This window comes from Temnothorax nylanderi, unplaced genomic scaffold (assembly GCF_030848795.1).
Source record: "Temnothorax nylanderi isolate EJ_2023f unplaced genomic scaffold, tnyl_v1.0 TNYL_tig0785_pilon, whole genome shotgun sequence".
Lineage (NCBI taxonomy): Eukaryota > Metazoa > Arthropoda > Insecta > Hymenoptera > Formicidae > Temnothorax > Temnothorax nylanderi.
Window position 1 is genome coordinate 5443 of NW_027249847.1, and position 10264 is coordinate 15706.

The 10264-nt window shown below is 34.2% G+C and overlaps 1 protein-coding gene across 4 annotated transcripts; it reads left to right on the forward strand.

The window, feature by feature from the left end:
• The first annotated feature begins 2173 nt into the window (after nt 1–2173).
• Nucleotides 2174–5812, forward strand: LOC139785355 (uncharacterized protein F21D5.5-like). 4 transcript variants are annotated; one of them, XR_011721913.1, is made up of 6 exons: nt 2174–3572; nt 3692–3850; nt 4711–4992; nt 5086–5147; nt 5236–5369; nt 5450–5812. XR_011721913.1 is itself a non-coding variant. In XM_071724525.1 (4 exons), the coding sequence occupies exons 1-4, from the start codon at nt 3785–3787 to the stop codon at nt 5237–5239; spliced, it is 414 nt and encodes a 137-aa protein (XP_071580626.1). In that variant the 5' UTR covers nt 3579–3784; the 3' UTR covers nt 5240–5812. The 4 variants fall into 4 exon arrangements, 1 of the variants encoding a protein (XP_071580626.1); XR_011721912.1 differs by lacking the exon at nt 2174–3572 and having other exon boundaries at nt 3579–3850; XR_011721914.1 differs by lacking the exon at nt 2174–3572 and having other exon boundaries at nt 3579–3850; nt 4731–4992.
• Nucleotides 5813–10264: the final 4452 nt, after the last annotated feature.

The window sequence follows — 10264 nt, forward strand, 5'->3', positions numbered from 1 at the left end:
ATATTTTCAAATGTTCCCGCCAAATATGGAGCTCATATTTATTTATTTATTATTTTTTATTTTTTTGATTTTGGAGCCAACATTTTAACTGTTGGCGATCTTAATTTTTTATACTATGTTGAAATTGAAATTTTAACAATATAAGTATTTTATTCTCTTTTCTAAGCCTTGAACAACATTGAAAATAATTTTCATAACTAAATATCAAAAAATCAATAAGTAAGGAGACATTTTTAATGCTGGGGTCTTTTAGACCCCATGTGTCATTTACGAGATTCTTGAGAGGTGTGGCATTTAAGGGTTAAAAGCTGCTCCGACTCCGTTAACGACACCAATTATAGTTGTCGGTAGCAGGAACCAGAATACGGGCCCGGATTCGGGACTCGGCTGTGACTCTAACCTCTAACACAACAACCTGAACAACCAGCTGACGGCGATAACAAACAAAACTCGAATCTCTCTGATCTTTCTCTGTACTATACGAAGTACGACCGTGTGCGTCTACGACGCGCGCCACGCACTTGCAGATTAACTCGCACGCCACCACGGACCAATTAGGTGCGCAGGCATCTGCGCACCACTTCGTGGCGCAGATGCCTGCGTTCTCACACTTTGTCTCATAACAGTTGATGTCTTATTGTTTAATAGGAGACACAACATTGAATATTAAAAACCCGTTTAAGATTTTTTGGAATACGGAAGATAACAATACATATTTTCGATTGCAAATGTGAACATTTGTATATGAATTTATTTGTAGCAAACAAAGCATTGAAAATACAATACGACTTTGGATTTTAATTGCGGCGAACTGATAAATACGATGCACTTGAAAATTGAATATTACGATATGCGTAATCTTTTTTTACAACAATTGTCTTTTGAAATTGCAAAGCGCGAATAAAAACAAGAATTCATATATGAATTCAATTTCAAAAGACAATTGTTGTAAAGAAAGATTACGCATATCGTAATATTCAATTTCGAGTGCATCGTATTTATCAGTTCGCCGCAATTAAAATCGAAAGACGTATTGTATTTTCAATGCTTTGTGTTCGAGAGCACGCGGTTGCGCGAGATAGCGCGAGGTAGTAGACAACCACAAAAGCAAGTAACAGCAAGTACAGGACAATAAAGTTTATAATCTCAAAACCACTGGATGTATGCACAAGTATTTACAGCATAGTTCGTAATGTATTTCCAGCGAAGGCACAAAGCCGTGAGCGCGCACAGAAGCTAGCACGGCAAAAGCGGCGAGGTTTCGCGACAGCGAATTTCTCAGAGAGAAGCGGGATTAAGCGGTGTACAAGTGGTCGAAAATGTGTGCTAGGCGATTAGCGAGCGACAAGACATTCCGCGGTGCAGCTGTGGTCTTTTATTACCTCCGAAACGAGGCTCCCTCCAGTCTGATTACCAATAATTTCGGGAGGGTGATTGGCCACTGGCGGCCTACGTCATTGTGCTGACGTCACGGTTTTCCTTTTCAATTTCAACGATCCGAAGTGATCGTTGCTTGTTTGTCAGTCGCTTTGTTTATGGCATGGATCTTTCCTTTGTTTGTGTGACCGGTCAGCTGTGGCTGTGTTATTGCGTACTGTTAGCTTAACTTTATTATTGGTTGAATGTTAGCGAAAGTTCCTGAAAGCGAATACTGGAAGGATCCATGCGATAAATTTATAGGAACGCGATTTCTTTAATGCGAGATTTCTGACCTCCGCTGAAGGCGTACGAACACAGGCATGCAACCAAACGCGATTTTCGGCAGAAATCATCGCGATCTCAAACACTTTGTTTGCAACAAATAAATTCATATACAAATGTTCTCATTTGCAATCGAAAATATGTATTATTACCTTCCGTATTCCAAAAAATCTTAAATGGGTTTTTAATATTCAATGTTGTGTGTATTAAATTTCATATCAGTGATTAAAATTCATGTTCGTGTATGAATTTAGCTATACAAATGCAAGCATTTTTATTTTAGATACCCAGTTTGTAAATCAAGAGACACGGTAGTGTCTCGCGCCAAGTACATGCGGAGCGAGACCGACCGTGACTCTTTTACGCGACGCGACGAGTTGCGAGTACTCGAGATGTTGAGATCTCGATAACGAGTGAACGGATCAAGTTCTAAGTAGGCTTAATCGATAGCTTGGGGTCGAATTAAGGGGGGGTTTCTCTTATAATATTTCCGCTACGTGCCCTACGAGCGGAGATATTGCGACGCAAAGTCCAAATGTGAAAATTTTTATTTAAGATACGTCGTTCAGATACGTCGACCGTCTCTCATGCCATGGCATCATTTCATTGGCTGGAATCGCGTCCTTTTCACTTTTTCGACACTGGCGGTGCCACTAGTATCGCCAGTTTCTCGATGTATACGTGTGTGTAAACTGCGCGCAGTGCAGCCCAGTGCAGACAGTGCGTTTAGCGCGCTGTCACCTGTCACAGTCAGTTATAACCTATAACACGGTATAGTGTCCCACGTCAAGTACGCGCGGAGCGAGACCGACCGTGACTCTTTACGCGACGCGACAATTAATATTTTTTCTGATTCAAGGTAATTGTTTTATTTACATGTAATTATCCTATTATTATACGACGCGAAGCGAAACCGCACCGTGACTCTTTTACGCGACTAAGTGCATGTGACAGGAATTATAATAGTTTACAACTCTTGATAAGTCAAAGAATAATAGTTTACGTTTACGTGAGTATTACTTCTGTAGTAACTTATACGAACGATATCATCGTAGTTACTATAAAATCTCCCGTTTATGCGGAGGAATTATCGTATCGTTCGTAAGTTACTACAGAATTAAGTAACGTTCGCGTAAACGTAGTATAGGTTAGATTACCGATTTCGGCGATTTCTTACAAAATTTTACATAAAACGCGAGATTCACTTATGGGAGCTTTCCAGCAAGCGACACAAGTCGACACAGGTATCGTTTTGTCTTTGTTACTCATTGCCAAAAAGGAAAGATAGAACGACGTTTGTGTCGGCTTGTGTCACTTGCTGGAAAGCTCCCTATGTATGCAAGTTTAACGCCTATTGAGTTAATATGAAATAATTTTCCTAAATGTAATAAAAATAACACGATGTTATATATGCGGTTTGCCGTGATTATATATATATATATACACATGTGATTTCTGCCCAGTGCTCTGAATGTTATGTGATTTTCGCCCAGTGCTCTGAATGTCATCTAGTCATACATATCATGCTTTGATACAAGGAACGTGAAAAAGAGCAGGAAAAGAAAAGAACAAACAGAAGAGACAGATTCAAGCTTTGTCTTTTAATCTGGATGAAGACAATGCCGAAAAATCCCCGCAGTCAGAAAATGAGCAATCTGATGGCCTCGCGATTAAGAAGATTAAGAAAAATCCAGATGTAGATACAAGTTTCTTGCCAGATAGGGAAAGGAAGGAGGAGGAAAATAAACTTAAGGAAGAATTGAGGCAAGAATGGGCTAGAAAGCAGAACGCGTTGAAGGAAGAAGAAATTGAGATCACATTCAGTTATTGGGATGGATCTGGCTATTGTCGGAGTGTTATAATGAAGAAAGGTGAATGTCTCAGTGATTTAGAGAATTTTTAAGTTATTAAAATACTCCAGTGTCACTTTTGGAGTAACATTGGCGTGATATATAATGTTCTACTGCATAAATTAAATTTTCACATACAGGTAATTCTATCTATCAGCTTCTTCAGAGATGTTTAGAAGTTCCGAAGCGTGAATTCAGCGAGCTTAAAACAGTAATGGTAGATCAGTTAATGTATGTCAAGGAGGATCTTTCTTATATTACCGCACCATTATACGTTTTACGATTTTATTGTAACTAAGGTAAAGATACTAAGTGATAAAACTTATGAAGCAATATCACAATGTTGGCATGTTATTTTAATGTATGTAATATTGCAATTAGGCACGAGGAAAAAGCGAACCTCTGTTCACATTTGACGTTCACGATGATATTCGTGTTATGCACGATGCTTCTGTCGAAACCGAGGAATCACATGCCGGAAAAATTTTACTTAGGTATATTTATCATTAAAAGAATACTTTGTATAATTCTCTTTTATGTTATTTCTTACTAGATCATGATACGAGAGAAACAAACACATTTTTCCAGCGAGTAGATGGGAACCTTTTGATCCAACAAAAAGTTATGACAAGTATACAGTGTCGGATAAAAATAGGAAGAAAGATAAAATCTGATAAACTTAGATTCAACGAATTGTCCAATTTCGTTTAAAAGATTCAGATTCAAATTCATTCAGTTATGTGATAATATTTAATTCATTTACTCGATTATGTAGCTCTACTAAATTACAGTCCTTTGAATCTGAATCCTTTAAACGAAATTGGACAATTCGTTGAATCTAAGTTTATCAGATTTTATCTTTCTTCCTATTTTTATCCGACACTGTATACTTGTCATAACTTTTCGTTGGATCAAAAGGTTTCCATCTACTCGCTGGAAAAATGTGTTTGTTTCTCTCGTACCATGGTCTAATGAGAAATAACATAAAAGAGAATTATACAAAGTTATTCTTTTAATGATAAATACCTAAGTAAAATTTTTCCGGCATGTGATTCCTCGGTTTCGACAGAAGCATCGTGCATAACACGAATATCATCGTGAACGTCAAATGTGAACAGAGGCCCGCTCTTTCCTCGTGCTTATATATATCCATTAGCAGGTGGTACTTATGGTCGACAGTCCAGACTCCGGAAAATCGCATTTTGCAAAGAATTATCTGAAGGAATACGGATACGTCAACAGAGACACTTTAGGCAGCTGGCAGAAGTGCATTGCTGCAGTCCAACAATACTTGAATCAAGGAAAAAGTATAGTTATAGACAATACCAATCCTGATCCAGCTTCGAGAAAGAGATATATTGAGATAGCCAAGAAGCGCAATGTCTCGGTCAGATGTTTCGTCATAACGACAAGTATAGAACACGCGAAACGTAATAATAAGGTAATCGAAAATTAACATTAACCGTCATCGTGTGAAAGAATCGTATGAAGTAATGTTTCCGAAAATTCTAATCGATTTATTATTATATTACAGTTTCGCGAGTTGACTGATCCAAGCCACATTTCAATCAACGAGATTATTATCAACTCCTACGTGTAAGTAGATTTTAGATATATACATCTCTACACTCAAAATTATTTATCTTTGGATATGTAATTATACTTTGATGTTACTCTTTTGCAGGTAAATGATCGACAGAAGCTTACAATGTGGTACAAAATTGTTCCTCAAAGGGAGTTGCTGCCCAAACTCAGATTGAAGGTCGCATTCAAACTAATATTTATGCAAATATTTATTTTATGATACAAAATTATAAGGTAAGTAGTTATTATTATCCAATCTTCGAGAATCTCTTTGCAGATGCGCAAATTAATTGAAATTAATTGATTTTTTAAAGCTAATTTCCCTTACTGAAGAACTGGTAATGAACGGACATGCTGAACAAGTAGGCATGGGACCAGATGAATGAAGCCAGAAACACTTGAATCCATCTGTACATACGAGTTGTCAAGAAACTCTACAATTTTCACGCATAATCCGCGATTATTAGTCAGTATGGACTAGAGTTTAATACAATCGCCATTGATGATTCCCTTTAATCGCGTCAAAATTGATTATTTCGCTTTTTTACTTCGTTCTTTACTCATGTTGTAAAATAGTTTTCCGATTGTGTAGAATATTTTTATTTAGAAAGAAATTTATAAAGATTGTTATATTGATCGTAGAGTAGAGAAAACAATAAAACTTAACATTTTACAAAGTAGTGTCACATTTAAACTAGAACATTGTATCGAATAACTCAGACGAATTAGGAAATTCGTTTCTACGTGACTCATGTCTATTTCTGATTGGGGACGATTCGAGAACTCATTGAAATAATTTAATTTCTTTTCACGTTTAAATTTAGGTCACCGTAGATTAAACTTGTTACCTTAGAAGTTATTGTTAAATGGCGCATTTTATTTAATATTCCGCACTTCACTGTTGTGGCATAAAATTATTTTATGTTTCAAAAGATGGAGACTAAGCTTTCGGATTAATCCAGATGTACGCATATATACTGTATATATTTGATTAATTGTTTACTTAGATATCGATGATTCTTGCGCGATATGCTAATACATTTTTATCTATGCAAGATTTCAATGCAGTAGAAACTAGTTAACTGAGAAAAAGAGTCTATAAATGATTCGTAACTCGTGCAATTGCGCTCAACTGGAAACGTTTGGCAGTTATGAAATGTTAATATTTAATATTGTTGTTAAACATAATATAGAAATATTTTTCTAGGAAATGTATACAAGTAAGGTTACAATCATTAAATCGCTCACAGTGCTCACGTACATAACTTTGTCGCGCGCTGCGATTAACTCAATTTATTATAATTTATTATAATTTTTTAACAAAGCGAAAATATAGCGCAACGAACATCGTTACGTAATAATCATTCGTAATTCATTTTCGTGTATATAATAATTTTCGTGTATATAATAGGTGCTTTCCATTTACATCAAAACTCAGATAATTCTCACTTGTGACGTCGTTCTATCCTTTTTGGGAATTAATATATAATAAAGACAGAATGACATCACAAGTGAGAATTATCTGAGTTTTGATGTAAATGGAAAGCAACTAATATGTAGCTGACCGCAATCTTTGACTCTATTCAAATTTTGTACAACACTTCATTTAGCATTGTATTAATCATTAAGTAGCTTTGAGTACATTTAGTAGCTTTTGTATATTCGTCAGTTTAATCCTTGAAGTTATTAAGACTTGCATGAATTTTTACCGCAAGTCCTCTTACATCTTTTATACGTCTTCTGTAAAATATATAAAAATATATCATAACTGAATTAACTCGCATATCTTGGTCTGTCTTTTTTTTCTCCATTGCTTAACTTCTATTCGCTTCCCGACTTGACGTATACGCTACTATACTCGTCCAAGACGTTATTCGCGACATTTACAAGCTCTCTGTCTTTCTCTTCAATCACTCTAAAAAAAATGTGTCGTCTTGAAGTGATTGATCTCCCTAAAGGATTTAAAAGTTACGCTTTGCGAAGACATAAGATATACGTTAGCTGGAAAATCGATTCACAGCGGGATTAGAAAAAGACGGAATGTTATGCGGTCGGTTCTTCAACAGTATAACGGGTGAACGTTTCGCGACTAGGTTAATCCACTTGCATATCGGTCAGTGCGATCTCGCTCTTGTACATACTTGACTCATCGTCATGAGACTAGCTCCATTGTTCGCGAAGATACTTTTCTCTTGTTCTCTCTTCTGCTACCCTAAGGCGCGCGCGCGCGCGCGCGCGCGTGTGTGTGTGTGTGTGGTGTGTGTGTGTGTGTGTGGTGTGTGTGGTGTGTGTGGTGTGTGTGTGTGTGTGTGTGTGTCAAACGTTTTAACTATTATTAACAACTTCAGACACATTACATTTTTATTTTTAAGTAGTAATTTTTTTCTGTGGTATACATATGTATAGCATTAACAAGGTGTACAACTAAAAAGGTTACAGATTATTATTTTAAAAAAACTAAGCAAAATATTAAATTATTGTTTTCTTTAGAAATAATAGTCCGTAACACCTTTAGCTTCACACCTTGTACATACTGTTTATAAGATTATAAGATATATTGTTTATAAGATTAAGATGCGTAACACTACAAAAAGGCGTGATATCCGTACAAAATTACCTTTTTAAAAAAAAGGTAAAAAAAGGCGCCAAGTACACGCATAGTAGTGTATATGTATTATGTTGTTACCTCGAAAAAAACAAAGTGGTAGTATAATACCTCCAAATAGCTTTACCCTGTACATACTGTTTATAAAATGCGTAATACTACAAAAAGGCGTGATATCCGTACAAAATTACCTTTCTTAAAAAAAAGGTAAAGAAAGGCGCCAAGTACACGTATAGTAGTGTATATGTTGTTACCTCGAAAAAAAAGAAAGTGGTAGTATTATACCTCGAAAATACCTAAGTAACAAGTGGTAGACGTACTCTTTGTATCTCGAAAAATCTCGAAAAAATCTAAGCAGTAGTATCTTTATTTCCAAAAAATTATAACCCAAGTGATACACATCACAAAACTATGTTACCTTATCAAAGAAGAGTCGCGCTTCAAGTGATCTATTACAATTACAAAAAAGAAATGATATCTCTTTAAATTACAGCGCCAATTACAGAGAGAACATATATATTGCCTCAAAAAATAATTGTTGCACTACTTTGAAAAATCTTTACATGGTGTCAATTAGAAAAAGAATGTATGATAACAATTTTATAAGATTAAAAAATTTTATTTAAATTTAACAAGGGAATACAAGATATTTAAATACAAAGTTTACATGTGTATTTTTTAGTGGTCACAAAGAATTACAGAGGAACAGTACAAAATAAAAATATTTTATTAAAATATTTAATCCAACGAGGGAATACAAGGTATTTAAATACAAAGTTTATATATGTATTTTTCAATAGAATAAAAGATTTAATCACAAAGAATTACAGAGATAGTACAAAATAAAAATATTTTATTAAAATACATAAATTTTTCTTGTAAAAAAACTTGGCGCTGCTAGACCTCGAAATTTTAAATAAATAAGGATAACAATAAATAAAAATAATTCATAGAAGAATGCGACGGGAGTAACAAAATGATTATCAGCGTGGTGTGTATGTGCGAGCGAGTGATATGGGTGTGCGTGACGACGGCGAATAATGCGGCTTATAATTAAGTATAGGATAAGTTTATTTATTTATTTAAAATTTCGAGGTCTAGCAGCGCCAAGTTTTTTTACAAGAAAAATTTATGTATTTTAATAAAATATTTTTATTTTGTACTATCTCTGTAATTCTTTGTGATTAAATCTTTTATTCTATTGAAAAATACATATATAAACTTTGTATTTAAATACCTTGTATTCCCTCGTTGGATTAAATATTTTAATAAAATATTTTTATTTTGTACTGTTCCTCTGTAATTCTTTGTGACCACTAAAAAATACACATGTAAACTTTGTATTTAAATATCTTGTATTCCCTTGTTAAATTTAAATAAAATTTTTTAATCTTATAAAATTGTTATCATACATTCTTTTTCTAATTGACACCATGTAAAGATTTTTCAAAGTAGTGCAACAATTATTTTTTGAGGCAATATATATGTTCTCTCTGTAATTGGCGCTGTAATTTAAAGAGATATCATTTCTTTTTTGTAATTGTAATAGATCACTTGAAGCGCGACTCTTCTTTGATAAGGTAACATAGTTTTGTGATGTGTATCACTTGGGTTATAATTTTTTGGAAATAAAGATACTACTGCTTAGATTTTTTCGAGATTTTTCGAGATACAAAGAGTACGTCTACCACTTGTTACTTAGGTATTTTCGAGGTATAATACTACCACTTTCTTTTTTTTCGAGGTAACAACATATACACTACTATACGTGTACTTGGCGCCTTTCTTTACCTTTTTTTTAAGAAAGGTAATTTTGTACGGATATCACGCCTTTTTGTAGTATTACGCATTTTATAAACAGTATGTACAGGGTAAAGCTATTTGGAGGTATTATACTACCACTTTGTTTTTTTCGAGGTAACAACATAATACATATACACTACTATGCGTGTACTTGGCGCCTTTTTTTACCTTTTTTGAAAAAGGTAATTTTGTACTAATATCTAAACGCATTTTGTAGTGTTAAGCAGGAATCGGCAAAAGAATTTTTATTTTTTATTATTTAATTATTCACAAAATTAGCAATAACAAATTAAATTTTGATGAATGGTATGGTTTTTATAATTTAGTACGCCGTATGTTGCAAGGAAGAAACCAATTTATTATTATAATGAGACACAAAATAATGGCGAAGGAACGACGAAAAAGAACAATGAATACATAACTAGTAGATAGTACGCTCTGCTGAAAAACATAAGACTTCTCTCTAAAGCTAAAGCCGCATTCTCATATCACGAGTGAAACCTTTATTGGCTTACAACCAATACCCTCCCTCAATGAAGGTTTCATTCTTTGAATAAAACTTGTAATTAAATTTTTGTTAACGCTTATTTAGTTATTTAACATTAGTAGTTTTCTTATATAACATATAAATTTGTTTAAACATATAAATTTGTACGTAACTAAATAAACGAATGTTACATCTTATTATATCAACTCTCTTTGGTTACTTAAGCCCATTAAC